The 27050-nt window shown below is 50.2% G+C and overlaps 12 protein-coding genes across 12 annotated transcripts; 4 read left to right on the top strand and 8 right to left on the bottom strand.

Moving 5' to 3' along the window:
- Positions 1 to 214: 214 nt before the first annotated feature.
- Pdw03_3219 (Peroxin 23) lies at positions 215 to 2099 on the bottom strand (the record flags this gene model as incomplete). The annotated part of the gene is made up of 3 exons (XM_014676925.2): positions 215 to 766; positions 822 to 2032; positions 2087 to 2099. The coding sequence occupies 3 exons, from the start codon at positions 2097 to 2099 to the stop codon at positions 215 to 217; spliced, it is 1776 nt and encodes a 591-aa protein (XP_014532411.2).
- Positions 2100 to 2514: 415 nt separating this feature from the next.
- Pdw03_3218 (Cochaperone Pam16) lies at positions 2515 to 2982 on the top strand (the record flags this gene model as incomplete). Its single annotated transcript, XM_014676926.1, has 2 exons — positions 2515 to 2517; positions 2578 to 2982. The coding sequence occupies 2 exons, from the start codon at positions 2515 to 2517 to the stop codon at positions 2980 to 2982; spliced, it is 408 nt and encodes a 135-aa protein (XP_014532412.1).
- Positions 2983 to 3824: 842 nt separating this feature from the next.
- On the top strand, positions 3825 to 5243 carry Pdw03_3217 (Aldo/keto reductase; the record flags this gene model as incomplete). Its single annotated transcript, XM_014676927.1, has 1 exon — positions 3825 to 5243. One exon carries the CDS (start codon positions 3825 to 3827, stop codon positions 5241 to 5243), a length of 1419 nt encoding a protein of 472 aa, XP_014532413.1.
- A 939-nt stretch (positions 5244 to 6182) lies between these two features.
- On the bottom strand, positions 6183 to 8451 carry Pdw03_3216 (Topoisomerase family protein TRF4, putative; the record flags this gene model as incomplete). The annotated part of the gene is made up of 3 exons (XM_014676928.2): positions 6183 to 6881; positions 6939 to 7629; positions 7691 to 8451. 3 exons carry the CDS (start codon positions 8449 to 8451, stop codon positions 6183 to 6185), a joined length of 2151 nt encoding a protein of 716 aa, XP_014532414.2.
- Positions 8452 to 13286: 4835 nt separating this feature from the next.
- Pdw03_3215 (Protein kinase C substrate, putative) lies at positions 13287 to 15175 on the bottom strand (the record flags this gene model as incomplete). Its single annotated transcript, XM_014676932.1, has 3 exons — positions 13287 to 13939; positions 13998 to 14948; positions 15076 to 15175. The coding sequence occupies 3 exons, from the start codon at positions 15173 to 15175 to the stop codon at positions 13287 to 13289; spliced, it is 1704 nt and encodes a 567-aa protein (XP_014532418.1).
- A 163-nt stretch (positions 15176 to 15338) lies between these two features.
- On the top strand, positions 15339 to 16425 carry Pdw03_3214 (Zinc finger, RING/FYVE/PHD-type; the record flags this gene model as incomplete). The annotated part of the gene is made up of 3 exons (XM_014676933.1): positions 15339 to 15358; positions 15420 to 15906; positions 15961 to 16425. 3 exons carry the CDS (start codon positions 15339 to 15341, stop codon positions 16423 to 16425), a joined length of 972 nt encoding a protein of 323 aa, XP_014532419.1.
- A 360-nt stretch (positions 16426 to 16785) lies between these two features.
- Positions 16786 to 18084, bottom strand: Pdw03_3213 (Thiolase, C-terminal; the record flags this gene model as incomplete). Its single annotated transcript, XM_014676934.1, has 3 exons — positions 16786 to 17133; positions 17196 to 17586; positions 17687 to 18084. The coding sequence occupies 3 exons, from the start codon at positions 18082 to 18084 to the stop codon at positions 16786 to 16788; spliced, it is 1137 nt and encodes a 378-aa protein (XP_014532420.1).
- Positions 18085 to 18505: 421 nt separating this feature from the next.
- On the bottom strand, positions 18506 to 19747 carry Pdw03_3212 (3-ketoacyl-CoA thiolase (POT1), putative; the record flags this gene model as incomplete). The annotated part of the gene is made up of 1 exon (XM_014676935.1): positions 18506 to 19747. The coding sequence occupies one exon, from the start codon at positions 19745 to 19747 to the stop codon at positions 18506 to 18508; it is 1242 nt and encodes a 413-aa protein (XP_014532421.1).
- A 651-nt stretch (positions 19748 to 20398) lies between these two features.
- Positions 20399 to 21392, bottom strand: Pdw03_3211 (Polynucleotidyl transferase, ribonuclease H fold; the record flags this gene model as incomplete). The annotated part of the gene is made up of 2 exons (XM_014676936.2): positions 20399 to 21148; positions 21249 to 21392. The coding sequence occupies 2 exons, from the start codon at positions 21390 to 21392 to the stop codon at positions 20399 to 20401; spliced, it is 894 nt and encodes a 297-aa protein (XP_014532422.2).
- Positions 21393 to 22030: 638 nt separating this feature from the next.
- On the bottom strand, positions 22031 to 22787 carry Pdw03_3210 (uncharacterized protein; the record flags this gene model as incomplete). The annotated part of the gene is made up of 2 exons (XM_066100427.1): positions 22031 to 22683; positions 22733 to 22787. 2 exons carry the CDS (start codon positions 22785 to 22787, stop codon positions 22031 to 22033), a joined length of 708 nt encoding a protein of 235 aa, XP_065955827.1.
- A 783-nt stretch (positions 22788 to 23570) lies between these two features.
- Positions 23571 to 24821, top strand: Pdw03_3209 (Phospho-2-dehydro-3-deoxyheptonate aldolase; the record flags this gene model as incomplete). Its single annotated transcript, XM_014676938.1, has 3 exons — positions 23571 to 23613; positions 23681 to 23736; positions 23826 to 24821. The coding sequence occupies 3 exons, from the start codon at positions 23571 to 23573 to the stop codon at positions 24819 to 24821; spliced, it is 1095 nt and encodes a 364-aa protein (XP_014532424.1).
- A 1014-nt stretch (positions 24822 to 25835) lies between these two features.
- Positions 25836 to 26792, bottom strand: Pdw03_3208 (cytochrome oxidase c assembly-domain-containing protein; the record flags this gene model as incomplete). The annotated part of the gene is made up of 2 exons (XM_014676939.1): positions 25836 to 26332; positions 26480 to 26792. The coding sequence occupies 2 exons, from the start codon at positions 26790 to 26792 to the stop codon at positions 25836 to 25838; spliced, it is 810 nt and encodes a 269-aa protein (XP_014532425.1).
- Positions 26793 to 27050: the final 258 nt, after the last annotated feature.

The raw sequence follows: 27050 nt of genomic DNA, 5'->3' as shown, positions 1-27050 counted from the left end.
AAGAATTTCTTTTGAAAATAAAAATCCGGCAAGGACTTAGAGAAACGTGGGCTTCTTCGCACTACGGTAGGTGTTTGAAAATGTATTGACACATTACCATGAATTAATGAGCAGTTGCTAGTAAGGAGCAATTAATAAAAGATATAAAAGTCGATGCCTTGGGAGTAGCAAGTTACGGAATTCGAGAAGGGATGATTGCAGATCGAACGCACAATCAACTCAGCCCCATGTTCACCTCATCGCTGAGCCCCCATTCCCTTTCCGCTCTTTCTGTCCCGCCCGCAGCTCGAGTTGACCACTGATCGAGATGGTCTTGCGAGTTCGCAATCTCCTTCTCGCGCAAACTGGCGCTGTCACTAGTGGCCACACTTCCTTCGCGAATGTAAGACGGCTTGCGGGAAATTTTGATATTGATGGGTCGCGAAGCGTCTGCTTTGTTGACTACTTTAGATGCATTTGAGCCCGTTGCACGTCCAGTATCAGCAGACAACCCACCAGGGGAGGTCTGTTCCTTGTTGGTACTGATGAACCATCGCCGACGATTGGATTTGGAGGGGGTGAATGGCGCAATGCTTTGTGAATCGGCGCTGTCGTCGCTCTCTTGTTCTTTTTGTTTTTCAAGGGCTAGCGTGATTCCGGAAATGGTTTCTCCAGAGCCATTCTGGGTGAGTTGAGGTGAGAGGTCCGCTAATTCAGCGTCACGGTACCACTTGCGTCGACGGGTATAGCGATCCCATCCATCTTGACCGCGGCGACCATCATTCCACTAGAGTTATGTTAGAAGATGGCACAACAAAAGCCGACGGAGAGAAAGCACCGACCTTATTATCATAGTAAATCCATCCTTCGCCGATTGACCCCTTCGAGTCTGATTTCCCACTGAAGTTGTCCGCTCCTTCGATGCGCCATTCACTTCCATCCACCCAGCGCCATTTGGCATCTCCGGTTTGAACGTCTGGCAACTCGAATGAATCTTTGGGATTCACCTCGTTCATATGCTCGTCGGTCCAGGGAGCACGTTCTGCCGGGAACAATGAGTAAGTCCACCCGATACCCAGCCAACGGCGCTGATTCTCATAGACAACAAACGTGAACCGCACACCCGCGTTGTTTCTGCGCCGCCGAGTTGTAATATTTAAGCCTTGCTTTTCGCCCTGGGCTTGGGCCGGGGCCTTTTGTGGACTGCTCGGGGCATCGGCGACAGAGAGTCCCGTGGCTGCGGCACATAGGCGACGCACGGCTCGAGACCGCCACAGAATGACACGCGAGACTCTAGCGGGCCGAGAATGATAAGTCAGAAAGATGGTGCCGACGGCCATGACGACCCGGCGTGTGGTGATTATGTAGAATGGAGGGAGAGTTAGACCGATCCAGACAGGAGTAACTAAAAGGATGCGGATGAACAGAGCTGTCAGCGCAGGTTTGGTGGTCGCCGACGTAGGCGTACGCTGCGTTGATAGGAAATCCGTGAGATCAAGCAGAGGCTCGAGGAGAATATTGCATCTGATTGTGAAGATGCGAAGTGTCTCAACAATTTCATCAAGACTCTTTTGATGACGTAGTGAGCTATCTGGGGCAACTTTGGTCTTGTGCTTTTCACCTGTTGATGTAGTTGATGACAGAGGCGAAAAACGGCGTCCATACATGCCGAGGATCAACGCGACTACGACCAGGATCGGTCCTGCACGAAGAATGATGGCATCGCTATATAGCACTATGGACCAAAAGGTGGCCACCAGCAGGAAGCTCTGCCACGGGTCTCCAGAAGTCCATGTTAGAAGACCAGCAAGTTTATTTAGAGGAAGTAGGAACGGGTGCGAGTAGGCTAGGGCTCGAGTGATAGCTGGTGGTGTGGCCACTAGGAGAGGTGATTTGCGATGCACAACGACACTGGAGCGCTGGCGCGAGGTCAGAGCCGAGCCGGTAATCGTCGATGGGGAGAAAGCAGCGACCGTCGGCGGTTGAGAATCCGACTGGCCGTGATCTTGTGCGTTCGATGAGGGTGCCATGGAGTCTATCCACGGAAGGTTGTCTGTTTTCCTATCAGTGATCGGATTCTAAGGAGACGTGTCATCAAAGATCATGCCTAAAGCTGCCATCCAATCATGGACAGGTCATAGAGAGACAATGAACTCATCCTCTGGGATAAGAGAGGATTCAATATGATCGTTCTTATATTCGGTCCAAAGAAGATTTGCGGGGAGATCGAAGTTGTGGACATGTGACTCTCGGTATAGTTGTGGTGTCAAGTGTTCTGATATTCGGATTGTTGTTGGGTTCCTTTAATTTATAGAGTAGATGTCTACATAAATGATACTGGATTAACGAAGACTACTTGGTCATTTTATCTCAAATCTCAAATCTCCGATGAGATAGGCTATAAACTGTCCTCCATGCTCATTCCCGTGCCTGGAGCTATCCCGACGCTAAAACCCGCAGCCGAAATTTTCCCCTTCTCTTCTTTCTTCCTTCAACCTAAAACATCGTGATCGCCTCCTCAACGGCACTTTCTCAATGGTATGTCTATTGAGCTTTTCATTCTTCCCATTTTCAAAATTTGAACTAATCATCTCCTAGGCTCACCGCATTGTCTCTCAAGTCGTCGTGACCGGAGCCCGGGTCTTCGGCCGCGCCTTCGCCGAAGCCTACAAACAAGCCCAGGCGTCTGGCAAATACGCTGGCCAGCAAAAGGCGGCCGGCAAGTCCAGCACCACCTCGACAGTGACCATCGATGAAGCCTGCAAAATCCTGAACGTCAAGCCTCCGGCCTCCGGCGAACACGACCTTGAACACGTCATGACCCGATTCAAGAAATTGTTCGATACCAACAACCCCGAAAAGGGCGGCAGCTTCTATCTGCAAAGCAAGATTTTGCGTGCACGCGAGCGGTTGGAAATGGAGTTCCGCGAGATTGAGCGCAAAGCCGCGCACGACAAGGAGTTGAAGGAAGGCTGGAACCCCAAGGTGTACAAGGATAAATGAACACGACAATAAGTGCGGTTCTCCGGCTCTCCGGGCCTCCGTCTTTCCTACGAGCACATCTACGCTTTTCTGCGACAAAAGACTTGGACTCCAACCGGCTTCTTTGTTTTCGATCTGCTTGTCTTTCTCGTTTTGGCATAGCATGGCGTTTTGGGTTGTTGGAGAAAGACGCCTCAATTTTCTAGATTGAGGTCTTTCTCTATGATATTTCAAGATGGTTTCCGAATTCCCGACAATATCATCTCCGGTCAGAAGTGGAAGGGCTACCTCCATCTTCGACCCATCGACCTTTCGGTCTGTGTATATCATCTGTGATGCGCCGCGTTCCATTGACCCCCTTCTCCACTCTCACTCGGAAAGGATTGTACTATAGCTATATACTTGCATTCACTTGTGTAATGTCCGATCTAGATTTATTTACTGTGTATTCTTTGCAGGTGTAAAAAGTACATCGTAGTTTGTCGGAATCTGCCACTGAACCTTTTTCCCCTTTTAGCCAACGCCGCCGCAGGATGTCTCTGCATCTATATGTATCAAGGGGTCATTCGATCTTAAGAACCACACAACCAAAACTTACAAACAAGAAAATGTAACGCAAAGCCGATCGGATCGTGGCCACATGTCCCGATCTGGGGGGAATCCCCCGCCATGGCGCCATTCGGAGCGGAGCCGACGGGGGGGCTTCTGCCTTTTTTTTTTTTCCAGAGAAACTATAAGCACTATACAACATACTTGCTATTCGAAGACTTCAGACTTACCCAGTTAACCGATCTCCAAGAGATACCCCCTTCATCCATAGCTGGCTCTTCATTGACAACTTTTGACCTCCCAAACCACACACCATGCGCCCCTCCACCCCACTGTCCGCGGCCCTGCCGCCGCTGATAATGGGCACCGCAACCTTCAACAACCAATATAACGCCGACCCCTACGCCCTCCCAACAACAGAACTCGTCCAGCGCGCACTGTCGCGCGGCATCCGCGCCTTCGATACATCCCCCTACTACGGCCCCGCAGAAGAACTCCTCGGCCGCGCCCTCGCATCAGAAACCGTTCAAACCAACTTCCCACGGGAGACATACCACCTCCTCACCAAAGTCGGGCGCATAGCGAGCTCATCCTTCGACTACTCGCCACAATGGATCAGACACAGCGTCCGACGTAGCCTACAACGCCTACACACAGACTACCTGGACGTAGTGTACTGTCACGACGTGGAGTTCGTGACGGCGGCGGAAGTAGTCACGGCGGTGCGGGAGCTGCGTCGTCTCCGCGATGAAGAGGGCGTGCTACGCTACGTCGGTATTTCCGGTTACCCAGTCGACACGCTCAGCGAGTTGGCGGAGACGGTCCTTCGTGAGACGGGTGAGCCGCTAGATATTGTGATGTCGTATGCCAACTTCACTTTGCAGAATACCCGGCTGCACTCGCATGCCCTGCCTAGGCTGATTGCTGCTGGCGTTGATGTTATTCCTAATGCATCGCCCCTGGGGATGGGATTGCTTCGTCGTGACGGTGTGCCGATTGGCTCGATGGGCGATTTCCACCCCGCCCCCAGTGCCCTGCGCAGTGCTATTCGCAGTGCTTCAGATTGTGCTTCGCAGCATGACGAGAAACTTGAGGTTGTTGCAATTCGGTTTGCGCTAGAGGCGTGGCTGCGTGTTGGTGCTCGGGCTGGAGGTCATGGTGCGCCGCTTGCTCGTGCTGCGGACGCTGATCCTGGATTCTTGTCTGTGGCCAGTGTGGGTACGGGGAGGAGGCTCGGTGTTAGCGTTATGGGCGTTAGCAATATCGCGGAGCTGGAGGAGACTTTGCGCGTGTGGCACAGCATCGTCGATGGACTGGAGAATTGGAATGAGGATGACGACGCTTCTTATTTCGATATTGAGTTGAAACCACCTGGACTGTCGACTTCTAGCCTAGACATTTCGACGGGCGATATTCCCACGGCGGCGAATATCCTCACGCCCCAGGAGGATCTTATCACGGACCGTGCTTGGTCTCATGCACGCGGAGCTCATATCTTGCAGCTGGCGCGAGAGATTCGAGGGATAATAGGTACAGAATGGGTTGATTATGCCTGGGCCAGTCCGTCACCAGATTTTGTGAATTCATTGTCCGAGGAGCATATCGCCGCTGTGCAGCAGATCGAGGCCGAAGAGAGGGCAGGACGGAAGCCTTCTCTCTCCATATCTGATACTGTTATCACGGAGGAACCTATGCCGACACCGCCGTCAGATGTGGAAAAGCAGCTTGCATAGAATTCAGAAACAGAATTTTATGAATGTGTCGAGAGACAGTTTTGATGCCTCCCAACCTTTTCTCGTATCTCTTGTATGTATTTCTATGGATCTGGGTTAGACAAAGGTTGCCCAGGCAGGCGGGAAGGGACTCAGCAACCCGTGGAGATGGGCCCATCGTCCAATTGTAGAAAGGCAAGCTCGGCCTTTAGTCCTAAGCCCGGGCTCCGGCTACTCCAGTCCTCTCCCAGAAGTCGCATATAGCGCTATCAGGGTGAGAAGGAAGGCATGGGAAGGAGAGGGCAAAGGAAAAGCAAGAAAGGTAAACGCCAACAAACATGGATCCACGTTGGGCGCGAATCCACGATCATCGGGGGGTTTCATTGGAATCACTAACAGCATCCCATGTAGGGACCAAGGAACTGCAAGAACTAAATGCTCGTCGAGGGGGACCCGAGAAAGCATCAGACATTGAGGCGCCGGGTCGACTTGAACAGACGGTTAAAACCTGATCATCCAAGGGTTGAGATTGTCGAGGCTTTTCCATGTTGAGACTAGCTTTCGATCAAATAAGTTCAAAACCCGACTTCAACATTCAGATAGCCTTAATCAATTGTAACCGAGGGACAAGTCAACAGATTCTGGCGAAATCGAAGTCCGGGAGATAATCCTAGATAGTAAGTTGCTTTTTTCGTCTCAAGCTCAAAGAATGCTTGTTCTTGATATTCCACCAGTCATTCGCTGCGCTTCTCGCCATCGAGAAGTAGAAGCAGACGGTTTTGCCGAAGCAGACGCGAAGATATCACCAACCCCCACCATACCGCTAGTGCATACATCCCTCCTCTCTTCCCCGTGCAAATCACCAAACCGTTCGAAGTAAGGGGTATCATCATACAAAATAAAGCATACAAACAGAAACCAAAAGGAAGTCGTTGCGGGCGTAAAAATTGAGACTTAAATTTATGCCGAAGCGAGGAGTTTCTGCTCTCTCGTGTCCAGGTCTGCGTTCATCTGCTCATCGGTCTCGTAACCTCCATGGCGGCGAGCTTGGCGGAGGCTGAGGGTATTAGGGAGTTTCTTTAGGTCGGGCCTCAGGCGTTTGAGTCTGGCAGCACGCTCCTGACACAACTGACGTCTTGTCTCACCTTTCCGAGCTTTCGCAGATTTAGCTTCGGGTCCGCGCGCTTCATCAGAGGATATATCTTCTGGCTCCGATTTTGTGCCCTTCGATTTTGCCTTGGGCTTTTTGGCAAGCTTGCCGACCGGTGGCGCCGGGGGCGCTGGCTGGGGGGGAAGAGCTCCGTCGACAGGAGGGGGAGGAGGAGGGGAGGCTCTATTAGCAGGAGGGGATCCCGGCGGCGGAGGCGGAGGCGGAGACTCCCTGTAACGAGCAAATCTCTCTTCTGTCATGAACACCTGACGGAGCTGGAAGCGTTGTTCGATGTATTCATCGAAATTCGCTGCAATGATAGGTTCAAGGATGCTCTTGTTCGATCCTTGCACAAGTGCAAGATATTCCATGCGATTCTTCAGGGCAGTATGGGCATTAGAAAAAGCTCGGAAGATCAATCCAATTTCCTTCGTGCCACCTGAGATGTCGTTATCTCGATTATTGGGATCTTCAATCGTGAGACGATCGGGATTGCCGAAATAATAGCCCTTTTTGAAAAAATTAGCTCACTAGTTGGCCAGTAACGCAACCCTGAGTCCGCTCACCTTGTTAAAATAGCCTGGAGGGTCCATCCGAATTGCCAGTTTATCGTAAGAAAGTTGCTTCCCATAGAAGTTGAAAAACTCGAGCAATATGGTTCCTAGGTTTGGCTGCATATGGCCCTGAGGCAAATGCTGGAGAATGCTTGTGACCAAGCAAGTGATGGAGAAACCTCCTAGTCCACCAGTCGGGACTTCATTAAGGCCGCGGATCAACAAGAATTGTTTAATCACAGCCAGGATCACAGGCATCGTCGGATACTCGGTTTTCCATTTCTGGAATGTCTCGTTGGCGATCAAGCCACTGTCATTGTCGAAAGACAAATCCACTCGTAATCCAGTCAGCTTGTCTACCCACTTGAGAATCGGCACACGGGCGGAGGCAATGCACTCGATCGAGTTAGGAACAGCAAGATTTGTACTCTTGAGAAAAGCCGAAAACGCGTAAATTTGGCCTTTCCTCTCTCCGAACGTTCGAACTCCCGTGCGTAAAAATGTGTGAGAAAGTAACACCAGATCAACATCAGCTGTGGGGAGATAGAGGCCCGAGGCAAAAGAACCAAAGGCTCGAATTGAAACGTTATGGTATCTTTGCTGGAATGCAGTCTCCAATCGATTGACAAGATCTGCGCGGACAATGTGTTCGAATTCTTGTGGCTTGGCCCAATGGTAGAAGCTGAGAATCTCATTATGTAGCCTGGTTTAGATGTTAGAGAAAAGTGAGTGAAAGCAGAAAGAGCGCGAAGGATAGTACTGACTGGGTTCCCACGTGTAAGGAAGTGGGGGTGCCCTCGAACCAAGGTGTGCCTGTCTCTTGAGAAAGTGGTTTCCATTGATCGATAACGGAACCATCGTAGTTGAACCTGCTGGCAGGCTTTCCGGTTTTTCGGGAGTATCCTTTGATCTCATCGTCACGGGTTCGCTTTCGACTCGCAATGGCTGAATCTAAAACTTCATGCGCCTTTGGCCCTCTGGGGGCATTATCAGGAGCTTTGCTTTGAGGAGCCTCTGGTTCGATTGCCATTCCAAGAGAAATGAAGTCTGAGTTTTGCTTGACTGCATCCGTCTCGTCTATCTTTGCGGCAACGTCAAGTCTCGCCTTGCGAATCAGCTTGACAACATCCACTCTTTTGTTTGTAATCTCGGCCGGAGGAGGTAGCGCGGTGTACGGATCGGGGTTTGACCATTTGGGAGCAGGAGGGGCTGAAGTAGTGTCTTGAGGCCCATCAAGAGCTAGCGCACGTCTCTTACGGGGTCGCTCAGTGTCGGAGTCATCGGACATGTCCATTTCTGCCTCCTCGCTGTCGCTCAAAGTAGAAAGTTCGGCGAACTTGAGTCCAGGCTTAGAGTCGCTCTCAAGCCGTTCGGGCATGCTTTCCCTCTTCGAGGACAACAACGGTCGGTCCGAGGTAGCTGGTTTCTGGTACCGGAACGTGAACTCATGGCGCGGATTAGGACGCGAGTCACGATAGTTAGAACTTCCTCTGAACTGGAAGGGGGCGAATGGAGGCATTGGCATTTGGAACAGCTGCGGTTAAGCAGCAAAAATGCAGACGCGTGGAGAAAAAAGAATCAAGACTGTCCGGTTTCGACACGCGAAAAAAATATCTCCGAAAAAGTCAGGCGGAGGAAAGGCGGTGACGGACTCGATCGCGCCTTCCACGTGTGTGTGCCGGGCATTACGGAGTATACGAAAGGACATTCATAGATGTCGACTTTAAGTCTCTCTGAGAATATGTCTAGAGGCTCTCCTCTGAAAAATCAATGAAATCGTGCTGCATCGGCATCTCAACAAAGCTGATATGATTTGTTGCCTACATTCGCATCAATCAGCAGTGGTCGTTTATCACAATTTCAAAAGGCAATAGCCCTACAGCAGCTGCAGAAGTCTCTATATACCCCTAGTGAACTTCCATGCCACCGTATGGTCCCTTCATTGAAAAACAGAAGTGACCCGTCTGCGTTGTGTATTAGACATGGGCACAAATTCCTAGGTCTGGACGGGAAATCCACTTTCCAGTCGACAGCTATTGCAATAGGTTTTGGAAGCTATTTCTTAACATTATTCCGTTACCGCCGTTTAAGATCATCAAGATTCGCTCCAGACCCGGTGTAACTAGTATGGAACTAGGAGATCTGGTCATGGCAAGGACGTTTGTAAGAACGATGTATCTGGCTTGGTGACATAAAACTCAACTCCTCCATAGAGGCAACTTACCTGTAAATTCTGGCTTGTGGATATCCATATATATGTTTCCACTCGGTTTACGGATTCTCGGTTTGGGCTCTTACTACATATTGTAAGCATGTAATCTGCAACCTGTGACGGTGGACCCCGTTCCAGGAATCAGTGCACTGAGTCCACTGTCACTAGTCTAGCTGCTTTGCTAGTGCTCAACCGCTCAGACCGAGGGAACATTCTTTGCTGCCAACAAACCCAGGGTAGCCAGAAATTGACTACCAGATTATAAGCGAGCAAATACATGGGCACCGCATGTCTTGCAGAAAAAGCAGCTCATGTGGTTGGACTGTTGATATTTATACAGCTCATCTAGGTTCGGTAGTTCGTGCTAGAGGAGATTGTACGATGAAGATAACTGCCAATTCACTATCCGACAATCGTTGTACTGGCATAATTGGAGATTGGATTGGTCGGTGACAGAATACAATTGGGCAGGTGAAGCCACGCTTCCGCGTATCCAGTCAATCGGAGTAGACATGGTTTGAGGCCGCAAATAATTTCGAGATCCTCAATATTCTCAAAACCAATGCGTTGGCTATGTGCGTAAGCGGGGACAGTAATATCACAAATGTAACGTGGACCGAGATGCAAGCAATGAGAATTCACTCAAATGTCTGACCCTCTCGACGTAACTATCCCGGAAAGTCACGAGTGTATAAAGTCCCGGCCCCATCCCTCTTCTCTCTTCCCCCCACCTCGCCTCAACAACACAACTTCAAAAGCTTCACCAGTTTTTACCACTCCAATCCTACAAAATGAGTAAGTGCATTCATATCTCATGCTATATGCTACTTCACAATATGGTGAAGAACCGCGCTTTGCCTGGCCAGATTTTCGAAATGGCGGGGTCATAGCGGGGTTGTCCCTCGTCGTGCTTCACTTTTTTTTCTTTCAATGCTGACCACTGTGATAGCCGACCACGGATGCAGCTGTGGCTCTTCTTGCCAGTGCCCTGCCGGCTCTTGCCACTGCCCTGTATGTGTTATCCTCTTCTTCGATGACGTCTGGCTGACCACGACCTCTCCATCTGTTTAGAAGAAATAAATCACCCAAGTGGGTACGATGATTTGATGTGAACCTCTCAGTGGATATGAACATGCAGTGAGACGGAGGATTTTTGGTTTGGGGTAGTTCCCGACTGGGTTCTTCGGAGCTGCACGCCATGTCACAAAATAAGGGGTCATAGTGAATGACATGCGGTTACTCGATCACTTTTATTCTTTGTAGAACAAGTACCTTGTGGGCATCAGATCCAAATTCTCGGTCTTTGGATCGGTATAGATCAACCTTGGGGATTTCTATCAACCTTGGGGGCTCAACGGTCTGTCCGACATATTTAGATGCCCGAAAAGCTCCCTGAGCAGAGAAATAGTAGACACATCTAGCATGCAACGTGGGGTACCTCAGTACATACTTAGATCAGGCCACTCCGTTCAATCAAATAACCCCCCGAGGCCGAGTCAACGAGAATTTCGTGTTGACTCCCGCACCCAACCACCCAGTCCACCGAGTGATCATCCCATCGTGATGTCTACCAGATACGGAAATACCCTTCCCACTAAATCTAGCCTATGCGGCATTTTCGCTATCTTCCAACATCGAACAACCCAACAACTTGTCCCGCGTAGATTCGGATGCAATGAACGATAAAAGCGGAACTCGATGCTGCACGAGTCCGAGAACAGTAGTATCAGATCGGAGCCAATCATAAACATACATGCACCGCGGAGAGGGTCTGTGATATCTGCTCTGGTAGCTTCCAAGATGCAGCCTCTCCACTTTCTCGTACCTCGCCAAGGAGTCTGTGCTCGTATCCAAATGAGGTCCAAACGCAGACAGTCGTTTCTATGTCACGTAGATTGTACCAAGTAGGATGCCTCTCCAAGTCCATGTTGTTTGATCTCACCCCTTGGGAGACACACTACACGGTTCGAAGTAGATTAAATGCAAAAACGCAGTGACTTGATCTAATGCCGGTCTCAAACTGGCTTCGGGAGCTAATACAAGCCCCCCCGCAGGTGCAAGTAGAGCGTCTCGCCCGTCATACGGTTTCCATACACTAACATTCCCCCGAACGCAACAAAGAAAGACACGAATACAGAAACACCCTGGCATGACCTCAGGTACTCCAGGGCTACCAATGAGGGCCAATAACACCCCTCCTTAAAGGTCCAAACTTCGCCTCATAGGCTGCCACGAAAATAGTCCGCCCCGAAACCGCTGCAGGCGCCAGAAATTGCATAGTTGGCCCTTGGTTGCTGGGCCTCCACAATTTTTTTGAATACAACGTTTAGCCTAGTTCATTCTAGTCCTTACCGTCCAAGTCTCGTACGCATATTATATGACTGTATTCATGATATCACAAAGAGCCCGTCTCGAATTCAGTGGATCAGACATGGCTTGCAGATCTACGAAACGTAGCCGTCACCGTGGCCTGATGAAGGTCTTTCAATTAGACTAATTGGGAGTGTTTGCCACTGCTTCATATATTTACTCTCTTCAATGTCTTATATGCAGTTACATAATAGCCCCTTTACAGAGCAGGTATCATATGATCAATGAAAACAAGTATCCAAGTTCAATCGAGACCCGAAGGCAAGCATTCCACAACTATGCTATAAGAAACGATGACCATATCTGGCAAAGCATAAACAACGCATGCAACTGCTCCACAAAATGAACCCTGCACGATTTTTAGTCTTCAGTCTAAGTAAGATAGTCTAGCCATACTCTTCGCAGGAACCCAGTCCGAGCACTAATCTGATCTACTCCATGCATAACCTGATTAACCCGATCATGGTTTACTTAGGTACGCACCATTAGCACCAAGCAAACACCGATAGATATCACATTCAGATGGAGGAAAATTGGAACAGACGAAGTTTGTTTAAGTGGTCTCCGCACCATATCTGGCCAAGAGAGCTATCCGAATTGAGAAGTTTACATCATTGGCAGGCCCCGATAGTCTCCGCGTTATTGGCGAGCGGGTAGAGAAAGCTGAATCTGGTACTTTTTACAGCGGATAGCGCGTAAAAAAAAAGGCAAAAGAACTTGATAGGTGGCAAGCTGATTGGGGTCGGGGAATCCTAAGTGGAATGCAGGACTGGGCTCATTTGACTCGACCACACGATACGATGAAGTGTGGATGGGGCGCCACAGAGACGTTACTACGTCTTGGATTGGATGGAAGGCGCATGATAGACGGGGAAATAGAATCATCTGCCTTGTTGACTTGGACAAAGTAGCAATCCTAGATTTCAGAGCTATAAAGCAGGCCTCACATCCCTCCCCCGTTCGACTTCCATTCTCTATCCAAGCTTTCTACCATCCAAACACTACTCTCAGGCTTTTTCCAAGGTTCCTCGTCTGCCAAATCTATTCATCATGTCTCCCTGCAACTGCAACTGCTGCTCCGGCGACTGCAAGTCCTGCTCTTGCTCCACCTGCGCTGTATGTCATTGCTTGATCCCCTCTGTGTCTTATAAGCATCGTCACGCAGGAGTGGGATGCATTCTTGGGGCAAAAACATCTGCTAACTACTTTTCTAGCACTAAGCCGGCTAACGAGCCTTTGGCACCGCCCTCATCCTCCAATGCAACCCCATGCCAGACCCGGGCTCCCACTGCTATCGAACTAGCTAGGGTACGGATTTCCTCACTGTCGAGGTTATGAGATCATTCTATTGTGATTTGGTCATGATCGAGATGATTGTTTGCTAGGATTTGGGAATAGGGCTTGGAGTCTTATGGATGGGGTGTCAAGTCCATATCGGTTCAGATCCGACTCTTGTGATTTAGTTTCCAGGCAACTATAAACCTGGTTATAGTGCTCTCTGTGATCTCTTGTAGTATTCTATGTATGCTCCAGTAAATGTGGGTTGATCCTAGTTATGCCATGAACCGTCCGTCTAGCTACATAGGCACAGTTGACAAATGTTGTGTCAAATCTCGATCACCGAGAGGCAAATGCATACTGTGATACTACATATCTAAGAACTAAAAATGGCAGTGTCAAAAAGCGCTCAAAATGCAATTCAGTCTACCCAATGGGATGCAAGTGGAATTATAATTCAATGCACATGTATCAACACATCTCTAGATCTAACATAGCCGTCATAGCTCGTCTTTCGAGCGAGGTGCAGCATTACCTGCCTCCTCACCACCTGCACAAACAGCCGGCGAGGTAACAAGCATAGAGTATACGCACTTCTCCTCTTCCGCTGTCTTCAAGATCTTGTTCTCTTCACCGCACTCCAAAATGACCTTGGTCGACCGGTTAGGTCCATTCCAGCAAGACTGGCCGCGGTTGTACTCAATCGTCATCTTCTCGACATTGACAACCTCGCCAGCCGCGTTAACTTCTTCCACGCTCGTGGTTCCAACATGCGAGAATTTGCCCATGGACACGGAATTTCCTCCCTTCCGCTGGTTCTGCTTGGTGGAATCAAGGAAGCAATGCTCGTACGTGTACTCACCCGCATCCTGAGTGATACACACCCCCTTGAGGGCGCGGAAGATGGAGCTAGGGCCATAATCTTGCTCAAGGTCGGCACGCTGGTCGCGCAGCTTGTTCTTGAGACTTGTAACAGATTCTTGCGCGGCTTTGAGGGCTTCGCGTGCCTGTGTCACGGCCTTGGATTCCGAGGAAGAGTTCTCATCGGCTTTTGGCAGAATGCCCTTTTCTTCAAGGAAGCCCTTAGCAAATACGATCCTGTCTTCAATGAAGCTGACAAGGGAAGGCGGGAGATAAGCAGCGAGCTTGTACACTACAGTTGCCCGTTAGTGAGCTGTACTAGGTGCCACAAGGAACCAAAGATAACTTACCTAGATCCGAGTCATTGCATCCATCCTCCTCACTTTCCCAGTGCTCCCAGTTGATACCGCTATCCTCGTCGTCGACCTTGGCGATCTCGTCCAAGTCGCGGTCCACGGCACCATTCGCAACCTCGGTGCCTTGCTCACGAGCAGCGTAATCCTCATAGCTACGGACCGCACGTTTGACACCCTCGTCATTGAAATTGGGGTTATATTCGACCTTGAACTTGGCCAGAATATCCTCAAGCTCCTTCACCCGCTCGCGGGCTTCATTCCGCTGGCGACGCACATCAACCAACGCATTGCGTAGTTCATCAACACGGGCCTTGGCCAAGTTGGAAAGGGCATTGACTTTGCCTTTACCCTTTCCAGTGCGGACTACTTTACTGTCCTGCTCCTGGGCGAGCTTCAGATCAGCCTCAAGGTTTTGTTCCTTGAGCTCAGCGCCCTGAACCTCGGCCTCTAGCGCAGCAACATGATCCTCAATCTCCTGCTTTTGGCGACTAGCATCGACAAGAAGATCCCTCTTCTTCTTCAGGGCCGCGGTCATCGACTTCTGGGTCTGCTCCTCCTGCTTCCGCCGTTGCTTGCCAATCTCCTTGCAACGGTCTTCACACTTTGTGCCCCCAACGTGAGCCCACTCATCGCTACCATCACAACACTGCTCATAATCACAGATGCCATCGTTGATACGCTGGAAAGGTACGTAGGATGGCCGGTGGCCCTTGTTTTTGCAGTAGAATCCCGGAAGGGCGAGTGCGGTGTCCAAACCGCTATTCCCGGGCCGGTCAGCTACCGTTAGCGGCGAATTGCGTGAGATATGTGCGCAGGCTGACGTGCCAGGCTCGTCGCTTCCATCGGGGCAGTCACAGTAATCATCGTTGACAGCCGAGAAGGGGATTTTGATCGAGGGATTCGAGATACAGGTGAATGTCGTCGAGTCCTGGTAGAATTTGGCAACTGAAAATACTACATTAGCATAATACCCAAGGGGGGGAAACGATCAATTGCCTATCATAGATCACTGCGACATGAACCGGCTGCAGGAACACTAGTGGAGATCTAAAAGACATGTTCAAATACTCACATTCTGGGCCCAAGCCGCGGGGACGTGCAGGCTTGTCACTACTAGCCTGGGCCACCGACCCAGCGGCAGCTAGCAACAAGAATGACTTAGGGAGTCTCATGCTTGATGCATTGAGCTTTGTTTGTGGAGGTGCGGAGAGAGCTTCTGGCCAGCTGTTGATAGCGGGCCCGGGCTGGATCTAATCGGCGCTGAGTCAGCACGCTATCTTTCCAACTTTATCGTGGCAAAGTGGGAGAGCATCCTACATCAACTGCATCGCAAACATGGGTAATGACGGTGGCAGGTGAGTGATTAAATTATATATGTGCCTTAAGACTGAAGATTTTTAACACAAGGATTAATAGTATTCCGACTCGCCGAGAGCTCGTCCGCGAAGCAGCCCGCGCCCCAAGCACAGCGCAAGTAAAAGAAACCCAGCGCGAGCAGCAAGAACACTCCTGGACTACCTGTCCGCTCTCACACAGGTTCCTATCGCGGCCAATAGTATCTGACTCTGTTGGGAATCTTTACAATAAGGACGCTATACTCCAGTTCCTGCTCCCGGGCGACGATATCGAGGGCATTAGCTCCAAGGCCAACTGCGAAGAGATCCTGTGTGGACGAGTGAAGTCGCTCCGGGATGTGGTTGAGATGAAATTTGAAGTTGATACAGAGCTTACTGAGCACCCGTCAGGCCGTGCTTATGCGCCACGTGAGCGCCGTGAGGGCTGGATCTGCCCGGTCACCGCAAAGCCGCTAGGCCCGAGTGTGAAGTCTGTATACCTAGTGCCGTGTGGACATGTATTTGCAGAGGAGGCTATCAGGCAGCTCAAAGGTGACAAGTGCTTGCAGGTAAAAATCACACCTTGTATACAAAGTGGAAACTGTGGCTGACATGTGTGCTAGTGCAATGAACCCTACACCGAAGACAACATCATAAACATACTTACTACCAAAAAAGAAGATAAGCAACGTCTGATAGCACGAGGCCAGAAACTTGCTGAACAGGGCCTCACACACTCGCTCAAAAAAGCTCCTGGCTCAAAGAAGCGCAAGAAGAACGCCACTGCCGAGGACACCACTGATGCTCCCGGTACCATAGAGCCTGCTGGCCTGGTAGTACCGAAGAAATCTTCAGATTCGAAAAGCCGAAGTAACACTTCCACGCCAGTGCCTAGCACTGCTTCTGGCAGTGGAATCAAGAACGCTGCTACCTCTTCGCTCACTGCCCGCGTGTTGGCGGAGGAGAATGAGAAAAAGAAGCGCCGGAAGATGATGGGTCAAAATGAAAATCTCGACAGTCTATTTACCAAGAAGGACGGCGGGTCCAATAATCGTGATTTCATGACCAGAGGATTTTCAATATCATGACCCGAGGCTGTTCCATCTTCTGCTGCGCAGAGATAGATACTGGGCCTAATAAAAGAAGTGTCTTTGTTCTTCAATCTGATAGATGGTCGTGGGGGAGTTCTATCTCGGGAGTTCATAGTGCTTTGATTTTTTTTTTTTTTTAAAATGATTGGCGGTGACTACAGCGTTGTATGCTGGAGGGTTAGATTGCTAGAGATGCCGTACATTCCTGAATTAACATGTATAATAATGTGAACTCACTTGACATTATGGAACGAAACAAGGACCAAAAAGCAATTCAATCAACAACTCTAATGTACAAAAGATTGCTCTTATATGAGGGAAAGGAATGCATCCAACAATCTACAGATAAAGAAAGGCCTAGGCATTCAGCTCAGTCTTCTTAGCCTGCTTCCAGGGCGGTGATTGTTTCTGACCCAGGCTCTTGGTGATCAAGCCACTCTTGTAGAGCGTAGAAACAATGGCCTTCTTGCGGCCAAGATCTTCATCATTGTCATGGCGAGTCTGGCGGACGTCGGAGATCTTGACATTAGGCAACTCAGCGGCGCCGTTCTTGTCCATAATCTTGTGGAGAAGCACAGGTGTCAATCTGGTTGTCTTTTTGCGAAGTGCCTCCTGTGCGCGGAAGACATCTCCAGTAGTGGCGGAAGAGGTGATAGTGTAGTCAGAAATGTGCTGAGACATCAGTTTGGAGAGGCGGGCGAAGAACTGAAATGTGGTTGTTAGTCATGGTGATGTTGAATAGAAAAGGTCGAAGAGGGAATACGAACAACAAACTTGACGTTTCCATCAGCCAACGAAAGTGAACTGAGGCTATTCTGAATCTGACCCTTGGACTCTGCACCATATAGGCGATCTCCCTGCTCGGTAGCTTTCTTCAACTTCTCCTCGAACGCGACCTCGCCGGCTTTGCCGTCCACAGCCCCGGCTGCATTGCGCAGAAGTGATTCCATTGTCTTAATGTCGGGGAACCGGAGACGGTCACCCCAGTTATCAGATTGACCTTGGATCTTAACTGACTTGAGCTGGGCTTCGATCGCTCGGCTGTTGTTCTTGCTAACAACGGTGACCTTTTCGCCCAACATTTGCTTCAAACCAATCTCCACGGCAGCTTGATGCGCAGCATTCATGTATGGTAAAGGTCGTGGGTTGTGGTACCACCTATTTGATCAATCAAGAAGGACATCGTCAGCAAAACCATCGAGACATCAAACCAGAATGAATGCAGAGGCATCGAATTGGAAACTTGGATCAATCGTACGGTTTGACTCTATCGGCTTGTCCTTTCGAACCCTTCAGACGCCATTCTTTCTCCTTGAGATAACCAATCCTGGGCATTCCCTCCCAGGTCAGGTTCTCATCAATTTCTTCAAATCGCGCTTGACCCTCTTCAAGATTGAATGCCTCCTCTGGAGCCGGCTCTCCGGGACTCATTCCTGCCCCAGGCATGATTTGACTTCCAGTGTAAGGGTCTGCTAGACCTGGGGGGTTGTCGGTGCCCCAAATCTTGCGCCGAGCGCGCTCGAGGATTCCGGGGGAGGAGTCGGAGGCATAGCGGCGGGTTGGACCGAGCGGAGATATACGGGGAGTGGCTTGAATTTTGCAGCTGGAACAGATAAAGTTTGCCTCCCGCAGAGGGAGGCGCATTGAGGGTCGCATTGTTAAGTTGGGCGCGAATGCTGTTTAAGAGCGTCGAGCTGGCGGAGTTGGCCCGGACGGAGAAACAAATTCAAGAAAGGCACGGGTCACGTGTGGGGATCTTGATGCTTGGCATTTTGGTGTTTTCTCTCCGATCTCGACTCCGATGCCAGGACTTTGACATTGGAAACAAATTATCGAGCGTAAATGAAACTGCGTCAGGAGCTTTGCTGTACTCTACCAATTTCTTTATTTGGGGGTTTCGCTTAAAATCCACGCTTGATATTGAATGAGCATCATTCTTCAACTGTCATTCCATGTCTAAACAAAAGGAAAGAGAATCATTCACAGTATGCAAACTGTATATACACATGCACCGCTGGTATCACACTACTAAGCAAAATCGACCAAAAGAACATTTGCGCAAAGCAAGCAAATCGACTTACTCACGGACAAACATGCCCGCCATACCCATACCTGTACCAATGCACATACTAATAACACCGATCTCCTGGCCACTGCGCTCCAACTCAGGCAACAGAGTAGCCAGTTGGCGAGCACCAGTTGCACCAAGGGGGTGACCAATAGCAATAGCACCACCATTAGGGTTCACCTTAGCCTGATCGATTCCAAGCTTGCGAACGCTGTATAGAGCCTGCGAGGCGAATGCCTCGTTAATCTCCCAAATACCGACCTCGGAAACTTCAACGCCAACGGCCTGCAGAAGCTTAGGGATGGCAACAGCAGGACCAACACCCATCTCATCAGGGGCACAGCCCGCGACAGCAGACGCGATCCAGCGCGCCTTAATAGAACCAGACAGACCCAGCTCCTCGGCGGTAGAGCGACGCATCAACAAAGCAGCAGCGGCACCGTCGCTGACCTGCGAACTGTTACCGGCGGTGCTGGCACCGGTAGGTGCGAAAGCGGGCTTGAGCGCGCCCACCTTCTCGAGGGACAGACCGTGGCGGATACCGTCGTCCTGGGAGACTGTCACTTCCTTAGCGGGGGCATCTGGATTCTCGGAGTCAAGTGTCTTAGTAGTGACAGAGACAATCTCGGAGTCGAAGCGGCCAGCCTTCTGGGCGGCAGAGGCCTTAGCGTGGGACTCGACAGCGAAAGCGTCTTGGTCTGCGCGGGAGATACCGTAGCGTGATGCGACGTTCTCCGAGGTAATTCCCATGGGCATGATACAGTCACGGGCATCTTGGGAGTAGGACTCCTTTAGTTCGGGCCACAGGACTGTGGGGATGGCGCGAGAGCCGTAGTTTCGGGTCATAGATTCCATACCGCCGCCAACGCCGACGTTAATGGCGCCGGCACGGATACCGTTGGCAATAGTTGTGATAGCTGCTAGACCAGATGAGCATTGGCGGTTGATCGTGTTGAACGGTACGGAGTGAGGGAAGCCCGCGTGGATCTGGCCCATGCGGCCGGCTTTGGCGCCGCCTAGTTCTTGTAGGACGGAGCCGATGAGCACATCGTCTATCTTCGCGGGGTCGAGGTTCGGGTTTGCCGTTAATGTGGCTTGCAGCACGCTGGCGAGTAGCTCTTCTGGGTAGGCGTCTTTGAAACCACCTTTCTTGGCGCGGGTGACAGGCGTGCGCAGCGAGGAGAGGATGACGATGTCATTGGGGGACTTCTGAAGCACATGGCGGAGCCCGCGGGGAATTGGAGAAGTCATGATTTTGTAGGTTCGTTGGATTGTTCGAAATTAGTGGAAAATTGTATGCCGACGGTCAAGGGTATTTCCAGTCTTTCTGGGATCTGTCAGTCAAGTTGAATATCATGCTCTGGGATAGTAACTCACATCTATACAATGGGTGAAGTATGCAAGAAAGAAAACAAACAGAGGAACCGATAACAACTCCATCCAACCCTCCCCGGGACACCAAAATTACTTATAAGCAGATGCCGGGCAAAATTCCGGGGTCGGAAGTAGTTTGGTCCCCAGTACCGTTTTTGAGTGGCCGCGGCACTGAAGATCGGCTAAGCGGTTTCCCGCGAAATGTGGGGAGAAGTCGTTGGATGTTCCAACTTCTAGTGTAATTGCCAGTCTTTCGGTACTAACTAATGGCCTTGACCAGACATCTCTGACTGTTCTACAACATCGAGTAATCCTTACGACAGCCACTCACCTCCGAGCTGTCCAGGTGGACGTCGGGAGCTCATCGGATGCTTATGTCAGCCATTTCGGTTCGGCACTTTGGAACCGGAAGCCAAGCCGAGGACAATGAAGACATTCCCGAATTCCATATCTTTTAAATTCATTTAGGGACTCTGTGATAAAGTGGTTGACAGCCTCGGTGAGGGGCACGTGGATGATTTCCCTTGCTCATCCCTCTATGAACGCCATCTTTGCCAGGCAAGTAGCCTCCAGGTTGTTCTCCTTGGGCACGAGCCAAAACTTAACCTGAACGACCATCTCAACCATGGTGATGCCAGTTTCAGCCAGCTTGAACATATCAGAATTAGCAACTGGAACACCCTTGCAAGTCTTCCACCCGTTCTTCTTCCACTTGGGCAGCCACTCCGTCAAGCTGCGGACGAGGTACTCGGAGTCTGTTTTGATGACGAAGATCTTTAGCGGCATGAGGACCTTTCCCTTGCGCATCATCTTGCGGCGTTGCTCGATGATAGAGGTTGCATTTCGCAAGGCCCGTAGGCAGGCGGTCAACTCGGCGATCTGAGTTGTGTGGCTGTGGTCGTCCTTGCCTGGAATGGGCCAGGAGATATTACCATCGTTGCCGCGGCCGTAGAATACTCCGATTGCCGATCGCTTCTGAGACCTTTCGGTGAGACATTCTCCATGGATGGCGATGATCTGGGAGTCTTCGTGGCCTTGGTATTGGTTGCAGTCCAGGCATTTGCGGATCGAAGTGGGACATGCGAGACACATCCAAGAGCCGATGTCGATTTCAATTTCCTGCAAGGCGAAGCGGGCGGAATATTCGTTCTCGGTACGGAAGCGGCGGTCTGCAGGTGAGATCTCTCCAGTCCTCTCGGGAGAGCCAGCTACGTGGTGACGGCTGCCATTGACCCTTGTACCATGTGCAGTGGAGCTGTGCACGCAGCCCTCCATTCCCTGGCCATTAGTATCAGTATATAGAAGACGATCTTTGTACGGCGAGCATAGGTGATATAGGTCATGCCAGTGTGACCCCGAGGCCAGGATCAGTGCTTACCTGAGACAGATGATGGGCTTTCTCTTTCTGAGGTATCCGTGACTCTCGCAGCACGCGGGCCAATTCAGACACTTCAGATTCCTTGAGTCGTTTTTTTTTGGTATTAATGCGAACAGGAACAGCGGCTGCAGATGTGCAAGGCATCGTGGCTGAAAATGCTTTTTGAAGAGAGATGAAAAGTGTAGTCAGCAAGAGAGTAGAAGAAAAGGAAAAAGGTAAATAGAAGATGGACAGAAAGAGAAGGACAATCACAGTTAAAGCAGGTAGAACTTAAAAGCAAACTTGAAAGAGAACGTACCTGCTTCAACGCTTCATGTGGTGTGTGTCTACGAAGTCATTGGATGTTGTCCACTTACTACCAAACAAAAGAATGTAAACAAATCAAAACAAGAATCAAGGTACTATAGGCGCATTGCGAGCTAGGAACCCAAGTTGGCCCAACAGATCACTGCTGTGTTACTAGCGGGTTGGTGGTCAAAGGTTTTAAAGGACAGCTCGCTCAAGCATAGATGAAACGGATAGACCTACCGAGGGCCCATGACGAGGTCTAGAATTGGAGAGATCGAGGTGCATAGTGTAGTAGAGAGTGAAATTAGTATTTCAAGAAGCAAAGTTCAAAAGCACAGACTATGGAAATTGACCACGAGACCTTGAGCATCGTTCATGTCAATCACAGGCGTCAAGTCAAAGTCATTTCGTTCATAGAAGCCATCAGTCGGGCGACTCAAGAAAACACAATGTGGCTTATGTAGCCAGGGTCCTGGTGATAACATTGAGGGCAACTACGACGAAATCCTAGAATATAGCGAGGCTTCTTGCGAGGTCTTCCATCGGGCCGGCCGAAGTACTGAACTCGTGTGCGGGTTCGAGGAGGGAAGGATTGCAGGTTGAAACAGAACGAGCGAGGCGATCCAGAGGACTGTGAGTCCGAACTCCGTCATGGGACGGAAATCATACCAGGTCTGAATAACGATGGCGAAGCCATCCTCGTTGACTGGACCGACAGAGCGAATGTGTGGAAGTGGCCAGTTCACGTTTACGGCGTTCGACGCACCGTCCCTGGGGGGGGAAGGACGAGGGCTCAACTTGACTGTGGGATGGATGTTTCCCTGGTGGCCAGAGAAGAGGAATGGGCCTTGAAGGGGAGTGGCCTCGGAAGTTTCGTTGATGCTCAATGACTTGTTGATTAAGGCGTGAGGAATTGGCGAGGGCTGGTCAATTTGTTGGACCAGCAGGGGAGACAGATCATCGCCATTGGCCAATTTGGTGAGCGCGGTCTTAATTGATTCCTTGATATTCAGCGCCTGGCTGAACAATTTACCGGGGATTGGTGAGAGCTGGTTATTCTGGACCACAAATGGAGACAAATTGTCCCCATCGGCCAGATAGGTTGGCAGGCCGAGAGATTTAAGGTCCAAGGATGCAGGACGGCAACCTCTCTGTCTTCGATTAGAGGGTAGGATAGGTGTTCAAGGATGACTGACTTGCCTTTGCCCTTGAGTACTCCGGGCCCTTAAGGGCTCGCTTGGAGGTGCACATCATTGCCTGGTGCAGAATCTGATAGAGTTCCATGTAACAAAAATGCAAGGGAAGGAGGAGTATAGGGTATCTCCATTATGCATGTGGATATAGAGTCAAAGAGTAAGGCTTCACTCAGACTATTCTGAGAGAATCAATAGTCACCTAATTGAATCATTTATCCCATGTCATCAAGCAACATTGTATCTCATTCCTGTCCTATTGTATTCACTATTCTATTAATCATAACCCGATTGGATCCCCTCTATATGATACGTCAACACCCGCAGTTTGACCAATCATATAGTAAGAGAATGAAGGACCAGTGTGACAATAGAAATACATGATATGATATGCAAGTCGGAGAGAGAATAATTCTATCGGTGAAAAAGCAGTGGGACTTTGTGTATAACACAGCTACTGTAGGTCTGTGGTCAACCCCGGTGATTGGATCTCTCAGAATATGCACTCGACAGCCAAGACTATCTATTTTCCCCCGTACAGAGTACAGAGATGCAGTCAATATCAAAATGCAGTTTAGTTGTATGTTTAAAATCAATTGTACACCGGTAATAGTAAATTAGAACCCAAAAGTCCATAAATAGGATCCGCAATACAAAAAGCCTTCCCGCCAAATCTCTCGGCCCACTTTTTGCCTTCATTTTTGTCCCATTCCCCCCCCCCCTTCTCTCGGCCCAAATCTGTGAGTCATTTCTGCTGTTTTAACCTGGGATTTTAGTCCTGAAGAATCTTATTCCATTCTAATTTATGCTAATTACCACTAGCGTTCTGTGAAATATCATAATGCCTCTTATCAGCACTACTGAAGTCAACGAGGACTCTCGCGGTAGGTGGAATTGTGCTCAGAGCCAATTGCAATTGCGTCTGTGATACTGATGGTCTTTTGTTAATAGTCCTCGGATACGACCCATTGCTGTCGCCCAATTTCTTGCAGAATGAGATTCCCGCGGTGAGTCGAATTTTTTCTTCACCCCGCCCTTTGCGGGGGGACATGGCAAACCTTCCAAGCACAGCAACTGACAGCAATTGTCTCTTCAGCCCGCTCGTGCAATCGAGACAGTCCGTGCCGGCCGGAACCAAGCAATCGAGATCATCGAGCAGCGCGATGACCGCCTACTAGTCGTTGTTGGGCCATGCTCCATTCACGACCCCGACACCGCACTGGAGTACGCCCGCCGGCTCAAGGAGCTTTCCGTAAAACTGGAGAAGGACATCTGTGTGATCATGCGCGCCTACCTCGAGAAACCCCGTACAACAGTCGGCTGGAAGGGACTGATTAACGATCCCGACATCGACGAGACCTTCAACATCAACAAAGGTCTGCGCGTGTCCCGTAAGCTGTACACCGACCTGACTAGCACGGGACTCCCCATCGCCTCTGAGATGCTCGACACCATCTCCCCACAGTACCTGGCAGATCTGATCTCGCTAGGTGCGATCGGCGCCCGCACCACCGAGTCTCAACTTCACCGCGAGCTCGCCTCGGGCCTGTCCTTCCCCATCGGCTACAAGAACGGCACAGACGGTAATCTGACCGTCGCCGTGGACGCCATCGGCGCCGCTTCGCACCCCCACCGCTTCCTCGGCGTCACGAAGCAGGGTCTAGCTGCCATCACCAAGACCTCCGGCAACGAACACGGTTTCGTCATCCTGCGCGGTGGAAACAGAGGCACCAACTATGACCGCGCTAGCATTCAAACTGCCCGTGAGGTTCTCCGCTCCAAGAAGCAGCGTGAGGTCCTCATGGTCGACTGCTCGCACGGTAACTCCAACAAGAACCACCTCAACCAGCCCATTGTCGCCAAGGAGGTCTCCGACCAGCTCCGTGAAGGTCAGACTGCTATCATTGGTGTCATGATCGAGTCCAACATCTACGAGGGTAACCAGAAGGTTCCCCCCGAGGGACCGGAGGCTCTTCTCCGCGGTGTCAGCATCACAGATGCTTGCATCAACTGGGAGATGACGGTTGATGTGCTTGAGGATCTCGCAGACGGTGTTCGAGCTCGTCGTACTGCCCGGAAGACGCAGCAATAGAGAAATTCTCGTTTTTCTCTAGATGATGCACTTCTTGTCTCTGATTTTCGCGGCCCTTCTTCCGTGGAGGGGAGGGAGAACGGGTCTGGCATAGATAGATATCTCGTTTCGGTGCCTGTTTGTTTCTTTTTCTCGATTTTTCAGCGGTTTTCCTTTGTCGCTTTTTTTTTCCTGCTTGTTCCTTGGGAAGCCCCCGTGGAATTCATGTGTGAATTTGTAGTTGGTGCCAAAAATCATTTAAGAGCGTTTTGTGTTTCGCTGGGACTGTTGAGGATATTATTAGTATGAGTGGCCCAAAGTTTATAAGAATATGATCATAGGCTGAATCTGCTTTCTGTGTTTTCAAATTATTCCAGGGTCTACCCTCTGCTTATAAGAATCCCCTTGTTTTTTCTCAGCTCCACTATACGCGGACCTTGTGTGGTTCCTGAGCCCGCGGCAAAGCGCTTCTCCGGTGTTGGGAATGGGTCCCTCCCTCTTTGGGGATTAGTGCGCAAACTTGGGTTAGAACAGTCTGTTATAGGTGAAAATCAGTGTTAAGAAGTGAGCTACTAGGAAGTAGGGATAGCAGGTGGTACCTACGTGTAGTATATGCACCATAGTAGGTTACATTATCGGGATCTGAAGATGGACACGGAGTAGAAATGAGAGCAGATAGAAGCAGATCTATGTACTGTACATGATATACATTGAAGGCCACCCGTCAACTCTCTTCAGAGTGTGAGGGAAACCATACTGACTAGGAACACATTCCAGAAAGATAAAAGAAGAAAACGCCGTGAACCCCCTAGGGAAATGGAAGCAGGCCACGGGAAAAGATCGCGGCTTGCCATGCAAGAGAAAAAAGTATTGCAAATGGCGAGAAGTGAAGATCGGAGCAGAAGATATCCGCTGGCAGATGATGAAACAAATCAGCATTGCATTTGAGGATAGGTGTATGGCACTGTGCCAATCAGCCCATCCAATCCGTCCTTCTTTCTTTTTTTTGCTGGGAGGACTAAAGATCACACCCATCTATCGCCCCGTCAACCAGCTGGTCCAGCTAGATGTCTTGGTCTTTGCAGCTTGTTCGACATTCTCAGCCAGCACATCCAACTGACCGGGCAACGGAGCACCGGTTTTCGCCGCAGCAGCATTTAGAGCTTGCTTAGCCTGGACGGCCTCCATCACGCTGCCTTGGGTATTGTCGACACTGTCGATAGCCAAGCCTGATGCGGATGCAGGTGCAGCATTGGCACTGCTCTCTTCCATGTTCAGCTTCTCGAAGAGGAATCGCTTTGCCTTGGCCCAGGGCTTCTGTGCCTTCTCCTCCTCGCGCTTCTGTTTCATAATTTCACCGATCTTCTCCTTCTTCAGGAGCTCCTGTTGCTCGATAGTAGCAGTACCGTTAGCGTAGGCGATCTCGGCATCCTTAAGAGTCGCGAGTTCCTTTTCGATCCAAAGAGTGCGTTGACGACGGTTATAGAGGGTGAGCGAGATCATCGAGTAGACTGTGAGAACACCGCAGACACCTAGTATAACCCAAAAGGATTAGCACAGTTCCAATAGGGGTGAATTTGGGGGGCCCGTTGATAGTCATTGTTGACTTGGACTTCGAAGCATCGTGTGTTGTGTTGCTAGTGTTTTGCTCATCTTGTATCACGGGGCAGGAAACGTACCGGACGCAGCAATCAAAGAATAAACCATTCCCTTATGCGCTTTATTGGCAAATTTCCGCCCAGACTCAATCCATCGATCCGCTCCGCTTCCAGCTGCCTGTGTCTTCCGAGCAGCCCGTGCCTGTGCTCGCAGTCGTTCCACCTTTTCCTTGGGTGTTTCCGGTTTGCCATTTGGGCCAAGCTGTTGTGGTGATGACTTCGTGCTGGACTTCTTCTTCCCAAAGTCTGGGGCCTGGTACGCGCCGCCAGTCTTGGAGTTGGCGTAGGGCCCGGTGGCCGTGAACCGCGTTGCGTCTGCGGCGGATCGGGACATGTTGGGAGTTCCCGGTTTCGAAGGGCAGACCTCAATGTTGGAATTGAAAATCAAATAAATTGTCGGAAATTAGCTTGAGGCAATTAGAGGGGCGTGGTGGGGTGATGAAGCTGGAGACAGTTGATAGACCGGGGATTTGCAGGTTGAAGGTAAATTTTCAGCACGGGTGATGCGCCAAGACATTCAAACAGCTTCAATTGAAATAACTTCAATCTTCTTTTAGTTCTTTCTGTCTTCTAAGGTCATTTTCTGGTGATC

The sequence above is a fragment of the Penicillium digitatum genome, chromosome 1, assembly GCF_016767815.1.
Source record: "Penicillium digitatum chromosome 1, complete sequence".
Taxonomy (NCBI): Eukaryota; Fungi; Ascomycota; class Eurotiomycetes; order Eurotiales; family Aspergillaceae; genus Penicillium; species Penicillium digitatum.
The sequence above is the reverse complement of the archived record's forward strand: the minus strand, read 5'-3'. Positions and strand labels throughout refer to the sequence as shown.